The sequence below is a fragment of the Alexandromys fortis genome, unplaced genomic scaffold (genome assembly GCF_014885135.2).
Source record: "Alexandromys fortis isolate MF-2015 unplaced genomic scaffold, M_Fortis_MF-2015_v1.1 scaffold_119, whole genome shotgun sequence".
In the NCBI taxonomy this organism is placed as follows: Eukaryota; Metazoa; Chordata; class Mammalia; order Rodentia; family Cricetidae; genus Alexandromys; species Alexandromys fortis.
This window is the reverse complement of record NW_026067991.1, coordinates 3,777,083-3,795,975: the sequence shown is the minus strand read 5'-3', so window position 1 is coordinate 3,795,975 and position 18,893 is coordinate 3,777,083. Positions and strand designations below refer to the sequence as shown.

The 18,893-nt window shown below is 47.5% G+C and overlaps 1 protein-coding gene across 7 annotated transcripts in view; it reads left to right on the top strand.

The window, feature by feature from the left end:
• Nucleotides 1–18,893, top strand: part of Kalrn (kalirin RhoGEF kinase) — a 603,131-nt gene that overhangs the window by 578,207 nt on the left and 6,031 nt on the right. For all 7 annotated transcript variants that reach the window (XM_050159714.1, XM_050159713.1, XM_050159712.1 and 4 more), the window contains 7 exons: nucleotides 8,789–8,816; nucleotides 9,523–9,694; nucleotides 11,861–11,982; nucleotides 12,668–12,799; nucleotides 14,338–14,502; nucleotides 16,166–16,244; nucleotides 18,672–18,872. In XM_050159714.1, coding sequence (XP_050015671.1) covers nucleotides 8,789–8,816; nucleotides 9,523–9,694; nucleotides 11,861–11,982; nucleotides 12,668–12,799; nucleotides 14,338–14,502; nucleotides 16,166–16,244; nucleotides 18,672–18,872 — 899 coding nt within the window. The remainder of the gene's footprint in view (nucleotides 1–8,788; nucleotides 8,817–9,522; nucleotides 9,695–11,860; nucleotides 11,983–12,667; nucleotides 12,800–14,337; nucleotides 14,503–16,165; nucleotides 16,245–18,671; nucleotides 18,873–18,893) is intronic.

Sequence of the window (18,893 nt, the reverse complement as noted above, 5' to 3'; positions counted from 1 at the left end):
CCAAGCCTCGAAGAACTAGTCTGTTTGCTCCTGCCTCAGACACTCTGGCATCCTCGTCCCAGATTCAGGGCTTCAGAATAACCTGGCCACGCAGATGAAACGTCTGTACACCAGCCGGGCGGCCGGCCTCCTGGCGCTGCTGGTAGGATTCCACTGAAGCCTGTTTTTGTATTTTAATAACAGAATTAATGAAAAGAACTCTTGAAAAGAAAGTGGAGTGTCACATTCCTCTCGTTTTGACAAAACATTTGCTTTGTAAGGTATCTGATGGTCTTGGCAGCCAGGCACGCTCTTCCTGCCCAGATTTGTCCTGGCTCCCTATAAGGACTGATGGAAGCTTGCTGCCGAGGAAGGGACCTTAGCTGAGGCAAGGCAGCCCTCCCTCCGTGCTGTGCTCTGGTTGGCCATCAGGGGAGGCACAGTCGCCTAGCTGTGATAGCTTTGTCACTACCGAGTTCCCAAGAAAAGCCGTTGTAAACAGAGGAAGAGCTTAGCCACACAGCTCCTGGGTCTCTGTCATTGTTCCTTCAGCTCTGATGCTCTGGGCCAGAGATGAGGCTGAAGACGGTGGTGACAGGAGTGTGTGGGAGAGGAGGCCAGTCAGCCATGGTGGCCAGGAAACAGACATGGAAAATGTCCACACTAGAGGACTTTTGTCCTTTTTATTTGGTCTGTCATTCAACAGGCTATGGGCTGGCACCACCCACATTCAGAACAGGTACCCCCATCATCACCAGCCTAACTAATCCTCTCTGTGAATGCCCTCACAGACATGGCTAGAGTTGTGCTTATACATCTCCCAGGCACTTCTCTATCCAAGCTGACAGTAAGCATTAGCAACCACCTCTCAGCCAGGAGTGGTGACCCACACCTTTAGTCTCTCACTCGGGTGGCAGAGGCAGGTGGATCTCTGTGAGTTCAAAGTCAGCCTGGTCTAAACTGAGTTCCAGGACAGCCAGGGCTACACGGAGAGACCCTGTCTCGAAAAACAAACAAAACAAACAAACAACAACAACAAACCAATAAAAATAAAAAATCAAAACCAGTCACCTCTCCCAGAAAAAAAGTAGGTTCAGAGAAATAAGATCACAAGGCCAGTGAGAGGAGGCCTTGCTATTGACCTGTGCCCTCCTCACCTTGACCTACATCCATCAGGAAGTCTGAATGCAGAGGCTCAGGCCCCTCCTTGTTGCACATCTGCTCGTAGGAGGAGAATTTCTTCTTCAACAACTTTTATGACCCCTTGGCTGCTGGGGTAAACACCTGGCTTGGGGCACACCCTCTCCCAGTGACTCAGGAGCACAGCCACTGCAGCCGGGGAAGTTAAGTCTGGTTGACATTAGTTGGTTTCTTGGGCCTGCATCACTCATGGTGCTGTTAGTCATGTATTTCCTGAGCCACCTCACCCGAGTCTGAAGGCCTAGCCCATTTCATTGTGCTGCACACCTGTAAGGCTTCAGATTGACCTAGGAGCTGCCCCGAGAGTGCAGCATTAGAAGGAACGAAGCCGCCACTCCCATTCACCTCTTTACACAAACATTCGCGTTCTGTCAAAGTTCACCGGCAAGCTCAGGGAGCATTCCTCAGTGAGTCCCAAGGCAAATCTCAGGGGAAAAAAAAATCAAGAAATCAATACCACATATACAGACTAAGTTCTCCAACCACCAAGATGATGAAGAAAGAAAGAAAGAAAGAAAGAAAGAAAGAAAGAAAGAAAGAAAGAAAGAAAGAAAGAAAGAAAGAAAGAAAGAATTTGGAGGGAACTGGAGAGGTGGGAACTGGAGTTTGAACCTATGTCAGGCAACTTAAATTTCCTATAACTCCAGCTCCAGGGGATCTAATGCCTCAGACCTTCTTGGGCACCTGCATTCATGTGCATAGCACCCCACCACACACACACTTATAAAAATAAATCTTTTTAAAAATGATTTGAGGGGCTGGAGAGAAGGCTTGGTGTTTAAGAACACTGGCTGCTCTTCTAGAGGTCTGAGTTCAACTCCCAGTACCCACTTGGAAGCTCGCAGCCTTCTGTGTGATCTGATGCCCTCTTCTGGTCTGCAGATGTAGGTGCAAGCAAAACATCAATATACATAAAATGAACGAATCTTTAAAATAATGATTTGAGCCGAGTGGTAATGCACGCCTTTAATCCCAGCACTCAGGAGGCAGAGACAGGAAGATCTCTGATGCAAGACCTGCCTGATCTACAGAATGAGTTCCAGGACAGCCTGTCTGATAAATAAATACATACATACATACATACATACATACATACATACATACAACAATAAATGGTTTAAAGTCAGGCCGCTCACAACCTACTCTAACTCTGGCTCCAGCACCCTCTTCTAGAGCTCACAGGCTGCAACACCAGCATAAGTAAAAACATTTCCATTGCAGTTGGGGCAGAGAGAAATCATAGTCCCAGGAAAAGCTTTCTGGGGCTGGAGAAATGGCTTAGCAATTCAGAGCAAGTCCTGCTCCTGCAGAAGACCTGAGTTCTCAGCGCTCACATTGGGCAGATCTCAACTGCCTGTCACTCCAGTTCCAGGGGAGCCAGTACCCTCTCCTGGCCTAGATAGATACCACACACACATGCATACACACACACACACACACACACACACACACACACACTACACACAGAGAGAGGGAAAGAGTGAGAAATATTTAAAAAAAAAAGACCTAGAACTGAATGCCAATAAAATCTTTGGGAAAACCCAAGTTGTTGCTTCTTGGGATTATGTTGCATTTGTACTTTTAAAAAATTCATTTAAATTTATTTTTATTTTATGTGTATGGGTGTTTTGCCCATATGTATGTCTGGTACCCCAGGAAGCCAGAAGAGGACATCAGATCCCCTGGAACTGAAGTAACAGACGTTTGTAAGCACATAGGTGCTGGGAATTGAACCCAGGTCCTCTGGAAGAGCAGTCAGTGCTCTTAACTGCTGAGCTAGCTTTCCAATGCTGCATCTGCATTTTTAAATTGCAGCTTCTTTAATGTTCACCGAGAAACAGGAATACCATTTAGAAACTGGAAAACTGTAGTCAGGCAGTGGTGGCACACATTTAATTCCAGCACTTAGGAGGCAAAGACAGAGGGATCTCTGTGAGTTCGAGGCCAGCCTAGTCTATAGAGCAAGTTCCAGGACAGCCAGAACTACACAGAGAAACCCTGTTTAAAGGGGGGGGGGGGGGAAATAAAAAAACTGTTTGCTGCAGTCAGATTGAAATAACGAATAGTTAAACCTTTAAATCAGAAACCATACCCAACTCCAGGTCCACATGCACAAGAAAAAGTTCAGGAAGTTTTGTTTTGCACTGAGGGTAGAATCCAGGACCTCACACATACGAGACAAGTGCTCTAAGACTCTGCTATAGCCTCAGTCCAGGAAGTATTATCTTTTTAATATCTGTTTACTTTCTAACTAAATATTACCTAAATCCCTTTCCTTCCCTGCGCTCAGATTAGCTTGAAGCAAACATATAGCAGATAGTGCTGGAAATATGCAGTGTAGGATTTTGTTTCACCCGGGTAGCTCGAGATGGTCGGGGGCATCCGGTGTGAGTCTCCTTCAGTCTTCTTTATCCGTTACCATATGGAGCTAACATGTGCTTTGTGATTGGGTGATGGGGGATTTAGAAAAAGTGGTTTTCCAGACAGAATGTTACCTCTTGGAGTCAGACTCTTCGGCCCTAACTGGCAAGGAAAACAAGGCTCCAGCTCTCTTCAAACTCGGCTTGGTGAATTTGACCTGTAACATTCCCCCTGGCTTCGCTGCATTTTGAAGGAAAAAAAAAAAAAAAACAGAAGGAACTAAGCTGCTTGGCAATTCGTTCTTACGGCCTCAGGGAAACCTTGCTCCCTGCTGCCCTCTGCTGGTCAAATAAAACCAGATTCCCCAGCGGTCCACCTCTTCCTCTACCCGACTGCCCGCCCCCACACACTTTACCCAGCTTTCCCTCTCTCCTGCATCTCTCAGAGCGAGACCATGTACATTACGTATGAACAGCATCTGTTTTTTTTATTCACATTCCAATTCTCCGTGGCTTCCCCATCCGTCCCTTCATGATGACTGCCCATGTTTGTAAGGGAAGGGAACATTCAATTTCAAGAAACATCTGAGACATGATTAGAACTTCAGGTCCATGCACGCATCAATATCAGTCACTAGACAAGACAGCCAGGAGACCCAAATTCGAGTCCAGGAATTGAGTGACCTCGGTTAATCTGATTCAAGAAACTTTGACCCATACTACAGAAGATGCTGCGTTTAACACCATGATCGATGACACTGAAGGCACACAAAGCACAGAAGGGTTACCATCTGCAACCTGTGACTGGTGACATGTGCAATACAGAGGAGATGCTGGGATGCATGGCAGCTTGTGACCAGAGGCCCCATGGTGCCTACTGGAAGAGCACAGAGGAAGGAAGATCACCGTCACCATTGGCTGAATCACAGGCTTGGGCCGACCAATGGGATTCCCAAGAAAGTCACATGGCCAATTTATAGAAAACAAAAGGCATTCCAGTTTCTGGGGAAGATGTGTTCTTATCTTACCTCCCCGAACTAGAATCCCAACCCCTAAAAAATGTCAATGGTTTGACAAATACAGACCACCGCGTGCCAAGTTTTTGCTAAATTTGGAGGCAATAACAATGAAGAAGACAACGTGGTCCTTGTCCTCATGGGCCTGGGAGCCATAGAGAGCCATAGACAAATCCATTCCTAAGAAGACCACTGTGGGAGAACAGTGTCATGGGCATCTCCTGTCCATACTTGGATTTGCTTCGGGTGGAACAAGGAAAGAATTATCTGGGGCTGTGATCCACAGTCCCAGCTAGCAAAAGCATTGGCATGGACCTTGCCCAGGTTCTTAGTCCCTGCTGGAAAGTTATAGCAGACTGGAAAGAGGTGGGACAGAGGCAGCCAAGCTGAGCATTTGGGCCTCTGACATCAATGACAAAGATCACTGCTTTCCCCAAGCACCGCCCACTGTACCCCACACTGTGATGGACAGCGTACTGAGCTAATCAAAGCCTCCCATAGCCAGCCCTCTGTCACTGTAGGATTTTACACTTCGTTTCCCTGTCTCATTTAGGAGATAGGGATCAGTCACGCTGCCTCTGTGTTCCTCCATGGCTTCCCGAGGGAGGTGGCTGTGAGCAGTTCATGCCTAGATCAGTGCTGATATTACCATGGTGGCAACAGCTGCCCATGGACCACCCAAAGGGCCAAAACAAAGGTGGGTGGCTTCCCTGGGTCTTTCCAGATAAGACCCTACAGTCAAGCTTCTCCCCACCGTTCCCACTAAATCTACATCCTAACTAGGAATATGCATTCATTAAACAGAGTGTGTATTCAGTAGCATCCATGACACAGGATTCCATGAGGAGAAAGCGGAGCCAGACACACTCTGCAGCCAATAGGGATGTGTTCTCATTGAAGCACTACCTTCAACTTTTCCTACTAGGACCTGAGAAGGTAGCTCTGTGGTGGGGTGCTTGCCTAGCACACAAAAGTCCTGGGTTCCATGCCTCCTGCCTCAAGTATATATGAAATATGATAGCCTGCCTCTTGTTCGATTGTCTCCTCTGCGAGCCTGCTGGCAGGGACATCATCGCCTCCTCTCTGGGGAATCGCCCTCGTGGTGGAAGTACAGGCCACCAGACCTTCTGTTCAGACTCAGGTTCTTTGTCCCCAGGGTCCTGATTGAGTCGGGGAATGGCAGGGAGCAAAGTTTTGAGCTCTGTGGTCTGTTGAGGTTGAGGGCTGGTCCTTACCATCCATCAGTCTTAGAATGCAAATGTCATCGCATTCCATCTTGGGAGTCAGAGACAAGCAGATCTCTGTGAGTTCAAGGCCAGCCTGGTCTGTGTAGTGAGTTCCAGGACAGCCAGGGCTACATAGAGATAGCCTATCTCAGAGAGAGAGAGAGAGAGAGAGAGAGAGAGAGAGAGAGAGAGAGAGAGAGAGAGAGAGAGGAAGAAGGAGGAAAATGAGGAGGAGAAAGAGGAGAGAGGGAGGGAGGGAAGGAGGGAGGGAGGAAGGGAGGGAAGGAGGGAGGAGTTACCTAAACACTATATGCTGTTTTATAAATGTGGAAAGTAGGGCCTATATCTTTGTATTTCTGTATCCACAAGACCACACGCAGATCAGCCAGTGTTTCTTAAATGGGGGGAAAAGCCTTCTATAATCCCAGCACTGAATAATCACCATCAACATGTGGAAATATTCTTAGCCTCTTCTCTTTCTGCCAAATAACTGACAGAAAGGGTTGGTGTACCTCCCCTAAGCCAGACTGCTTGGTGAACGACCTCTCTTGCGTCCCCTGCTGGTGCCATGGTGCTGCTGTCGTAGTTAATCGATCACCCCGATTAAAGCTCTGCTCCCTTCTCACGCAGAAGGGTCTCTTAGGTGTGAGACTCAATAGCTTTTATTTGTAACATCCTTCAATGTTTCACCCATCCACAAAAGCCCCAAGGGCTGGAAGCTGGCTGCTGGAATATCAGTTGCTTTGCACAGACCGGAGCATCCTCCAGCGGTCCTTCAACAAGGCTGCCTGGTAATTTGCCTGAAGGAGGTCTTAAAAAAAAAGTATCCCTCCTAACTCCCAGGACCAACATACTGGTGTAGCTTTTCTCTGCCGTGGACAGCTAATACAGAGACCCACAGCTGGTAAGAGTTATCAGCAATAGCTGTGGAGTGCTCAATCCTAAATGAGAAGGCTGTATCACAGCCCCCCCCCTCACCCCACCCAGGAGAGAACGCGGCAGAAGAGGGATGGAAAGATGATCAGAGCCACGGAGGGAGATGGCTGTCAAAAAGTGTCTTCTGGGCACACGGAGCCACTCATGACTTCACAGCAGCAGTGGCTGCTTGTGCTGGACCAAGCCAGTCAGAGTCAACAGATAGGAGAGGGATTCGAACCCCAACCCTAGCTAAGGAGCTTTGGCAATTGAAGGCTGCTGAAGGAGGGAGAGTCGGTGTTCCTCAGGTAAACGGCCCCTGGTGGGCTATCTGTGCACCACCTAGACCTGTGCACACGGACAACCCTGGGTGGACTTGGTGGGCTATGAAAAGAGGATATGAAGTTGGGAGTGGGGTATGGCAGGGAGTTCTGGAAGGAACTGGAAGAGGGAATGGGCTGATATAATCAAAATACATTGTATATATGTATACAGTTCTCAAAGGACGAGTACTCTGTGTGTGTGTGTGTGTGGTGTGTGTGTGTGTGTGTGTGTTTGTGTTTTAAATGCCAGCCAAACATAATAGCACACGCCTGTAACCCCAGCTATTCAGAAGACTGAGGCAGGAGAAGCCCTAGTTTAAAGCCTGCCCTGAACATTTTGGCTTTAAGGCCTTATATCAACATTTTAAATAAATAAATTTACAAAGCACTGACACGAGCAAAGCCGTGTGTACAAGCCCCAGTACACTCTTCCCTGCGCTAACGGCCTGCGTACTACACACCGATCCAGAAAGGAGCGCTCTTCATACGGTCCTGGCACTGACTGATCTGTCTGTTTTTAAACTGTTTTAAAGGAACGGAGACCCCTGAATTAAAGGAGCTCAGCGAGCTGCTCTAAGTGGCATCTTCAGACTAATAGAGGGGACTGAATAAGCTGGAGTCCCCATGGGGTTCCAGAATTGGCATCGCAAGGGTGCCTACAGCCCAGGTCATGAAAAACCTGTGTGTAAATGGGCAGTTAGTGTGCATAGGGGAACCCCAGGAAGGAAACAGCATCTTTCCAGGGGGCTCCTGCACATCGCCCTATATGGGAACACACAGACGCTGTGTGCGTTCGCAGAATGCAGGGACAGATACTGGGGGCCGGCGTGAAAGCCGCACCCGAGCTTTCCTTCCCGGAAGGCAAGTGTGTCTTCCACCCCAGCTGGAAGGAAAGAGCTTTTGCCTGACAAGGCAGCGGAGGTCGGGCGCCTTACCCACAGACTGCTCAGCACGAGGGAGGCACTTAACAAAACAGGTGACACCTGACCCAGGCTTCACACAAGCTCGAGCCTTTCCACAAGCTAGATGTTGAAGAACTGGATTTGCCTTTGGGGAGAGGTGATACTGGGGTGGGGGTGGGGCAAGAGCACAGTGAGCGGCCTCTTGAGAACAGAGAGCTTTCCAGGCAGCCTAGAGTGGCCTCCTTTAGATGAGCCAGGTGTTCTGGGCAGGGCACATCACACGTTCTAGGCTTGAATCTTCCTCTGCTCTCTTGAGTAGCACAAAGATTAAGTGTTTGCCCATCCCCTGTGGAGGCCAGGACCATAGAGGTGGGCTGGGACCAGATAGACAGTCTGGCTCTACTGCTCTTTCTCTTCAACCAGGGAAGCTCTGCATAGTGCTAAATACAGGTGGAAGGGAACCTTTGGAAGGAAACCACTGGGTAGGTTCACCGCAGTGCCCCAGCCCGATCGCTCTCCGGTCTTTTGTTTCTGCCAGAGATTTGTGGGGGAAACCGTTGCTATGGATTGCCCGAGGACATGTTGAATGGGAGGGGTGTGTGATTGTACGTGGATAAAGCGCAACAGGAAGGAAGGGAGAAAGGTGGTCACAGCCTGCCCAGTGGCCATCTTACATAGGAAGTAATCCTCTGCCCTCTGTGTTGAAGAGGGTGTCTGTGATGGTGGTCATCCATAACACCACAGGGACAGGGTGGGGCCCTGATGTCATCACCCCAATCGGTAGTTGCAGTGACTCAGTAAAGCCTATGGTTTTTCTCCTAGTCGTAAAGGTTCAAGTAATTTTCTGTTCTTTTGTGTGTTTTTCAGATCTTAAATCCGAATTTCATCCAAGAAGGTGAGTTTTTAAAGGAGATAGAGTTGAGAATGTAGTGGCTGGCTACATTAATTCTACTTAGCTTTAAGGTTGGGAGCTTAAGCAATGGCGATATGTTTCTGTATTATAGACAAGGGGAGGGAATTAAGACAAACTATTAAGTGAAAGCAGGCAGCATGTAATATATTTGATAAATAAATAAAATGTGTTTGTAAAGCCCAAAGATTGCACAGTGAAATGTCCCTAAATGTCACCTCTGCACTATGCCATCCGGGAGCTTTGCCCTCTTTTGTTCTGTTTCTAATTTTTTTTATTTGGTTTTTGAAGACAGGGTTTCTCTGCCCTAGCTGTCCTGGAACTAGCTCTGTAGACCAGGCTGGCCTCGAACTCACAGAGATCCGCCTGTCTCTGCCTCCCAAGTGCTGTGATTAAAGGCGTGCGCCACCACTGCTGGACTCTTGTTTCTAAGTTTGTTGTAAAATAGAGGGGCACAAAGGTGGGTGTGGTGTCAGCACTCAGAGGCAGAGGCAGGGGGATCTCAGTGAGTTTGCGACCAGCCTGGTCTACGTAGTGAGTTTCTCATACAGAGAAATGTGCTCTGATCAGACAGTGGTAGGCTGAGGGTCACTTTGAACCATGATGCCCATTCTGGGGATGAGAACACAGTCTAAAATGACTATTGTAAGCATGTTGTGGGTAATAGCGATGTGCATCTATTCAATTGCAGTGGCTCCAGAATTCCTCGTGCCCTTAGTAGATGTGACCTGCTTGCTTGGAGACACGGTGATACTGCAGTGCAGAGTCTGTGGGCGGCCGAAGCCCACCATCACCTGGAAGGGTCCGGATCAGAACATCCTAGACACTGACAACAGTTCAGCCACTTCCACCATCTCCTCCTGGTAAGTGGATCACCCAGTGGAGGCTGGATTCTGGGTAAAAGTCCCTCTGGATTACGAGTCACCCCCAAGGCGCTGTCCTCAAGTTTATACCTGGTCCCACACTTGGCCTTGATTAGGAGAGAGACTGAATTAAAGGCACAGGTGGCTCAGCCTCCCACACCGGAGCACCCTGTGTTCAAGTCTTAGGCATGACCTTGACTGTTCACTCTGATGCTGGCCCCTTAGCCCGAACTTCTAGTGGGTGCCAGCATGCATTGTGTGTGCTGCCCAGTACCAGGTGGGCATCCTGGAGGCTAACAGGAACCGTCTGTTCCTGTGCTGGACCTACAATAAACAAATAAAGCATTGTCCTTGAAATCACAGGCCAAGCCTTAACCATGGATATAAAATGCTTCTGTGGCCCCTGCTTTATAATCACCCAATTAGATGATCAGTCTATCCAAGGCCCCCGGGGAGATCTGTCACAAGTACTGAAAGCTAACGAACACCCTGGAATGCTTCATGCCCGCCAGGATGTGTAGAGATAGGGATGTGATTTGGTCCTTACCTAAGAACTACTTTATGAGAAGGGGGGAAGGTACATTCCAAAATGTAAGGCTCTTCTCCACTAAAATTCTGTTTGGGTGACTGCCTTCTGCCATTCTGCTGGCTTGTCCCCACCCCCACAGGAATTCTGAGCATCCCTGCATTGCTGCATGCAGCAGACAAGCAATAACAAGCTCTAATGGCTCACCTGCCACTTACAGAAATACCTAGAATCAAGCACATTTCATTGATTGGCTTGTTTGTGAGTGTGTGTGTGTGTGTGTGTGTGTGTGTGTTTTAAAGGTGAGGGTGCCTTCCTTGGAATTTCCAGAAGAGATGCCTGGTCAGGCCATAAAATATCATGGGCCTGAGCAGTTCCGCGTGAGAGTCATTGTTTGGCGGAGAGTGTGAAGAGCTCAGAACACTGTCCCACCCCGAGGGATGTTGCCTTAGTTACTTTGCTATTGCTGTGAAGAGACACCTTGACCAATGAGACTTATAAAAGAAAGCATTCCATTTGCAGCTCATAAAAGCTCAATTTGGAAACTCTACTTCCTTCCAGAGGGTACTAGAATCCACGACCACCGTGGCAGAGAGCATAGCAGTAGGCAGGCAGGCATGGCTGGAGCAGTCGCTAAAAGTTCACATCTGATCCACAAGTAGCAAGCAGAGGGATGGGGTCTGGTGTGAGCTTTTGAAACCTCAACATCCCCCCCCCTAGGGACACACCCCCTCCAACAAGGCCCCGCCTCCTAATCCTTTCCTAGCAGTTCCACCAACCAGGGACTAAATATTTCAGCATGTGAGCCTCCAGGAGCCATCCTCGTTCAGACCACGACAGAGTGGGTGGACTGGCTTCCCTGTGGATTAACCCTCTAGGAGAAGTTCCTTCTGTGATGTGTTTCTGAATGCCATTCTGGGGCAAGTGAGAAAGTTACCACTTAGGTTGTGTGTGTGTGTGTGCACATGCACACACGTGCTCACTTAGACATGTACACATGGGGACAGAGGTCCACCTCAACTGTCTTTACCTTTTGCTCTTCACCTGGAACTTACTCTTTCGGTTGGACTGGCAGGCCAGCAGCCTCTGCATCTGCCTGCTCCCCAACCCACCCAGCACCCAGTTCTGGGGTCACGGGCACGTGCTGCACCCAGCTTGTTACTAACTCCTCCTCTCATGCTGTACAGCAAGCGCTCTATACCCACTGAGCCATGTCCCCAACACCCACTTAAGGCTTTCAAGGATGCCATGTGTAAGATTTGAAATACACACACATTTTCATTATTGAACCTCTTTTATCATTTGTTATTGACTCATCATGAGATTGAAGATATTTCAGCCCAAGGTTACTTGTGTAAAGTACTCATAATTGCGTTGCAAACCAGTAGGTTACAGGATTTTATTATTTTCTAATTCATATATCATGCCATCCCTATTCTATTCCTTATTTACACAAATTTGGGCAGTGAAAATAGCCAGAAAAACATTTCCCCACGTAAGACGATGGATGCAAGGTGTAGAGGGAGGTGAGCTGGAGGAATGCGCTCTCGCCTCTGCACACCCTGGACCAAGCAGGTGGCATTTTACCTGCTCCCCAACTGTCCCCTCACTGTCTGAAGGAGATGCACTTAATGTCCTAGTGATTCTGGGGAAATCACCCTCAAGATCTGCAACCTGATGCCCCAAGACAGCGGCATTTATACCTGCATAGCAACAAATGACCATGGAACCGCATCCACGTCGGCTACAGTTAAGGTGCAAGGTATGCTGTGCGCTCTCTCTCTCTCTCTCTCTCTCTCTCTCTCTCTCTCTCTCTCTCTCCCCCCCCCCCATCCATCTATCCATCTATCCATCCATCTATCTATATCTATTTTAAAGCATATCTTAGATGTAGCAAAACATAACAATAAAATTTATCATCTTGACTACTTAAAAGTGGAGAGTTCGGTGGTGTTGAGGACGTGCCCGTTGATTTGTGGCCACTACCACCACCCTTCCATATGTCTCTTTTATCATCTGTTCCTATTAAGCAATGACTCCAATCTCCTCTCCCCCACTGCCCTGGTTGCCCGCATTCTGCCTTCCCTATTCCTGCCTCAAAGAAATTACATTGGTGATTTTAAATGGACATAGCCAGGTCACCCTGAGACTCGGGAAGAAAGGATCCCTCGTCAAATTCTATAGCAGAACCCAGGCCAATGGGAAGAGAAACTTGCCTGCTAAGAGCCTTTCCCCAGTCCTCAGCGTGGTTCCTGTTTAATTGAAGGAGGCTGCCAGGCAGCAGGTCCCATCTCCTAGGCCTCCCTTGGGCCTGGAGTCAGGAGCGCTGCTTGGACAAGGTTATGCGCCAGATTTGAGGCGGGTTTGGCATGTTTCCAGGGCTCCCTGAGACTGTGGAGCTACTGGAGTTCTGAGGAGCAGCCCCGCCCTGCTGTCTGTCTCCACAGGTGTTCCCGCAGCCCCCAACCGCCCCATCGCGCAGGAGAGGAGCTGCACCTCCGTCATCCTCCGCTGGCTGCCCCCGGCCAGCACTGGGAACTGCACTATTTCGGGGTACACTGTGGAGTACCGAGAGGAAGGTGTGTTGCTCTCTCTCTCTGTATTTGCTTCCTCTCAGGAGGGCTTCAGGGTCGTGAACCTGAGACTTCATATAGCTTCCTATTCACCGCACTTGGCCTGGCTCTCGCACCCCGGGGCCAGGCTATGGCAGCCAGCAGTTCCAAAAGGAAACTCCCTGGGGCCTTCCTGACCCAGCCACTAGGTGGCAATGTGTCTCCATTGCATTGTCCTGATCACCCTGCTCAATCACATAGATGAGAGCAATGGAGCCTATTTAACAGAGGCTAAGGAGAAACACAACACTGTAGTAAGGGGCAAGCTCCCACTAGACCCTCCTCTGTAGTTGACGAGTCTGTGGTTTTTCTCCTAGAACAGAAACCATGGTATCTGTCCACCACCAGATAGAATCTATAGCATGTATATACATATGTATCTTTAACTGTGAGGAAAGAAAGGAGAGAGAGAGGGAAGAAGGAAGGAAGGAAGGAAGGAAGGAAGGAAGGAAGGAAGGAAGGAAGGAAGGAAGGAAGGAAGGAAGGAAGGAAGGAAGGAAGGAAGGAAGGAAGTTTAAGCCAAATGTGGTGGCTCACACCTTTGAGCACTTGGCAGGTTCTCCATGAGTTCGAAGCCAAGCCTAGTATACAGAGTGACCTAGGTCAGCTAGGGCTACATAGTAAGACCCTGTCTCCATAATAGTAAAATTACAATAAATAATAATACATTTAGAAAGGCGCTTCCAGGAAGTTGTGATTGTCGCAACCGCAGCTCCGAACCACATCACAAATTACCCAGTTGGACTGAAAGCCCGGCTTGCCTGCCCAAGATCATTTTTTTGCTTTGCTTTTCATCACCATCGTCACCTTCGCTCTTCCTTCCTCTTTTCCTTGTTAAGCAGGAGCTGTGTGATTATAAGACTCTACAGTTCAGCCTTTCCTTGAGCTGTCTGCCGCAGGCTGTGCAGGCCAGCCCAGGTGTGTCTGCTGAGCCAGAGGACCTGCTTCAGTGTTTCCAAGTTCAGCTCATAGCTCGCTCAGAAGCTAAGCTCTCGTAGACATACTGCTTAGTACTTCTGAGACTCTGTCTCTTCCTCTGTCGAGTAAGACCAGTGTTCCCTTCTCCACCGGGTTTCTGTGAACTTTAGCTGTAGTTATAGGAGAGAATTATGCCATTCGTGGAGTATTTTCACATTCTTACATGCTCCTGTGTGTGTTCATTTTGCTTTCAATTTCCAGAGGCATGTTTTCTCTTACTTTGCTGTATCTTCTTACAGCCCAATCACGCTGCCACATATCCCCACGTAAAGTCAGTGCTAACTCCTCAGCTTGCACATTTGAGAAGGGATAGAGTCCATAAGCCAACTTCTTGCACAGCCTTTATTTGATGTTATTTAGGAAACGGGGCCAAAATCCCCCACATTAGACTGCAGACTTTCAGAGCCTGACAGTGGCCATCCTGTCCTTTGAACTGCTTCTGTCCATTTTCCTTTCCTTGGCTGCTGAAGGTCTTTGAAACAACGTCTCTTTGACTCCCCCTCCCTCTCCTTGGAACTGCCCTCTAGGTTCCCAGGTCTGGCAGCAGTCCGTAGCTTCAACCTTGGACACTTACCTCGTCATTGAAGACCTTAGCCCTGGATGCCCTTATCAGTTCCGGGTCAGTGCCAGCAACCCTTGGGGAATCAGCCTCCCCAGTGAAGCCTCGGAGTTTGTGCGTCTTCCAGAGTACGGTGAGTCCCAGCAAGCCTAGGGCAGCTAGCCAGCAGAAGCGAGGCAGTGGACCACTGTTGCAAAATCATTGACATCTTTGAAAGACCAGATGGAGTGTCTCCAGGAGATATATCAGAGCCAACATGAGGTCTACCACCATTGCTGACCCTGGGCTTTCTGGGGTTTCCCAGGGGAACCTTGATGGACAGGCAGGAGACCTGTGTCCCAGTCTGCTCTCTGGCTCTGGCCCTCCTCTGAGACCTCTTATGGAACTCTAAGTCTGTTTTCCTCTAGGTGCCTCTGGCCAGCATGTGTTAAACACAGGACTACAGTGCTAAACAGCTTAAAAGAGGGAGCAAAGCAACCTGGGCGAAGGACTTTGCTATCAGATAAACTGTTATTTGCCCCACCTTTCCAGAATTTAGTTTCCCACACAGATCTATTTTATCTACATAAAACTGAAATTAAGACATACATGTAACTAGCTAGAAATGGATATTGCCGGTGTGGTTCTTCTTCTGCCCACCTTGCTCTCTGCCCATCTTGGTCCCGTGGACATTTAAAGGAGGAAGCTTGCTGGTCTGAAGAAACATCCCACTGGTGACACTTTAGGCAGTACACGGATGTGGCGTGTGTGTGCTGAGGACAAGACAGGAAAGAGTGGGAGGATCGCCATACTTAAAAAGCCACAGACCTGTGTCTCTGTGGGTTAAAGGAAGTTTGGAGTCGCCACAGGGCCTTGGCCAAAAGTGACCATGCAGGTCATGGTCAGCCCAGTCCGTTGCCTGCCAGTGGCCTTGACTTGTTCTCACAAGCTTGTGACTTTCTGGAAAACCTTGACCCTGGATCCATGTGTCCTCAGAATTCATTGTGGGCATGTTACCAGCTTGTGTTTGGGAGAGCTGAGGTGACGGACCAGTGTGGAGTCTTAAGAACTGAGTTACTATTATGGGTCCCTTCTTTCCAAGCCACCAGCTCAATGTGGCTCGGGATGGCCACCGTTTTTGTTATGTTACTTCTAAGACCCGATTCCCAGCAGACAATACAAATCCCAAGGAGTGTGCATGCTTGTGTGTGTGTGTGTGTGTGTGTGTGTGTGTGTGTGAGTGTGTGTGTCTGTGTAAGACAATTAATACATCGTACGAGGTCAAGCTGAACTACCAAATCTCACACAAGAACCAATTATGGCTGAAGTTCAGTCATCCCGTATCCAGGGTGAACTCGCCCAAGGCTGAGGACTTTGGTGCTAGGCAGAGAACTCTCTGGCATGCTCTGCTCTTGGCGTTTCCTTTTTCCTTCCATGACCCTCAGCTTTTTCAATCTCTCTGCACCCTCCCCTGGTCCTTACCTTCACTGCCTTCTCCTTCAAAGCGTTCTTCTTCCCCGTTTCTATATTTTCTCTAACTTTCCAGGAAACTACGTTTCTAATTGTGTCCCATGTTCTCCCTTTGCTCGAGGAGATGACAGAGAGTGCCTGTCTGCCTCTGCCATATTAGTTCTCCTCAGACATTAAAAAATAACTTTCCAGAGAGTCACGGCCTTTTCCCACTGGGAGGCCTCCAAGTTTAGTCATAAGAATGGGCTCTTTTCCTTAGGTTATTATGCTGGATTTTCTTTATGAAGCTTTTCTTTCTTTTCATATGACATTCATAATGTCACTTGTGGATTCTCCCTCTCCCAAAGATGCAGCCGCTGATGGTGCCACCATCTCTTGGAAGGAAAATTTTGATTCTGCTTACACCGAACTGAACGAGATTGGCAGGTAAGGAGACCAGCTACCTCACAACAGGAAAATTATCAACTTGGTTTTGTTGGTCTTTCTTTCTGTTTGTTTGTTATTTTTTTCAACTTTGAGACAAGGTTTCTTTGCGTGGCTTTACTGTCCTGGAATTAGCTCTATAAGCCAGGCTGACCTTGAACACACAGAGATCTGCCTGCCTCTACCTCCTGAGTGCTGTGGTGAAAGGTGTGTGTCCCGTTGCCTCAGCTGGGGTTTCTTTCTATCTTGTGTAGAATTCTCTGTGGTTGGAAAACAGCTAGCGCATTCCTGAAAATTTTCTACTTTTCTTTTTCTTTGCTTGAGTTGGAAACTGGTCTCATTAACATTTTCTAAGAAAGTCTGGAGATTTTTAAGCCACAAAATATTCCTAAAAAGTGTAATTTTAGCTGTATGTCCCAAGTTTTGATATATGATATTTCTATTATCATTGTTATTTCTAGGTATTTTTTCAACTGTGGTTTATTTTTGAACCAGTTACAATAGAGTAGAAATTACATAAAATGCTCTAATATGTATGAGATTTTAAATTATATTTTGTTATTCACTTCTAATTTCATTGCCCTATGATCAAAGGAGTTGCTCAGCCTTGCTCTGTAGGTAAAATATAACAAAATTTTGTGAAAAGTTTTATGTATTCAGGCTTAGTGGCTAAGAGCACTGGCTGCTCTTCTAGAGAACATGGATTTAATTCCTAGCACCTACATGGCAGCTCACAACCAAGGGTTCTAACACTCTTTTCTGGCCTCTGGGAGCATTGCACACATTCGGTGCACAGACATACAGGTAGACAAATTGGCCATACATATAAAATAAAAATAAAGGGGAATTTAAAAGGTTTCATTTTACTTTCTTTTTTAAATTAATTTTATTTATCTGCATGGCTATTTTGCCTGTATGTATGTCTGTGCACCACACGCATGCCTGGTGCCTGTAGAGAGCAGAAGAGGGTGTTAGAGCTCCTGGAATTGGAGTTATGGAGAGTTATGAACCACCTATGGGTGCTGGGAACTCAACACTGGTATTCTGCAAGAACAACAGTGCTCTTATCCACTGAGCCATCTCCCCAGTTCCATCATGGTGTACAGAAGTATATTCTGCTTAGAAAAGAAAAGAAACCCACCTCTATGTAATGCTCAAAATGGCATAAAAATACCTTGACTAAAATATTATATTACTTCGGGGGGGCTGTAGAGATGGCTCAGAGGTTAAGAGCATTAACTGCTTTTCCAGAGGTCATGAGTTCAATTCCCAGCAATCACATGGAGGCTCATAATCACTTATAGTGATATCTGATGCCTTCTTTTGGTGTGCAGGTAAACATGCAGATAGAACACTGTATACATAATAAATCAATAAATCTTTTAAAAATGATACTTTGGCATCTCAAAGAACCCTAGGATGCTAAGGAAGGAGAGATGACTTTTATTAAAAAAAATTATTATAATTAAAAGTACAGAAGGAAAGGTTTGTTTTTATGTTACTGTGTATTAGTGTGTGTGTATATTATGCAGGATGTGTGCACACATGCCACAGCCCATGTGTAGGGGTCATAGGACAATTTGTGGGGTCCCTGCTCTCCTGATTTTATGTGAGTTCTAGGCATCAAGCTCAGACCGTTAGGCTTATCTCTTCAGACAGCAGGTGCCTTTCTTTACTAAGCCAAATCACCGGTCCGAGAAGGAAAGGTCTCTCTTTTTGTTTCAAATGTATTTGTTTTTATTTCATGAGGATGGTTAAGTGCCTGCATGTATGTACCTACACCACATGTGTGCTCTGTGACTAAATAGTCCAGAAGAGGGCATCAGACACTTGGAACTGGGTGCTGGAAATCCAACCCAGGTCCTAACCTCTGAGCTATGACTCCAGCCCCAGAAAGATCTCTACTACTGCTTGATGGGGGGAGGGGATGTGCACATGTACATACCAGGGTGTCTTGAGCATGGGACCCAAGTCTGAAATAGTTCATCCATATTTCATGCACACCTTTGCCTGAAGCTGTCAGATTTTAGAGCATTTTGGACCTTGGATATTTGGATTAGGGACACTCAACTTGTATGATGTTACTGTCTCGGCAATTTAAGTAAGCATGTGCACATGCATCCACACACAAACACACATATGCATACGCATGCCCAAGCACATACACTCATACACACATGTTGCAAGCACACACACGCATGCTTGAGCACACATGTACCTGCACACACATATGCTTGAGCACTCACATACATGCACACGTACACACACAGCATGCTCGAGCACATATACACATGCACATGCACACACACGCATGCTTGAGCACACACATACACATGCACGCACGCATGCACGCACCATAACATATTCTGGTAAATGACCCCCCCGCTGACTGATGAACCTTGGATAACCTTCCCCCCTTTTGTCTCACAGAGGCCGGTTCTCTATTGTGAAGAAATGCATCCACAAAGCTACCCGCAAAGACGTTGCTGTGAAATTTGTGAGCAAGAAAATGAAGAAGAAGGAACAGGCTGCCCACGAGGCTGCTCTGCTTCAGCACCTGCAGCACCCCCAGTATGTCACTCTCCATGACACCTACGAGTCCCCCACGTCCTACATCCTGATATTGGAACTGTGAGTACAGGGGTCTTATCT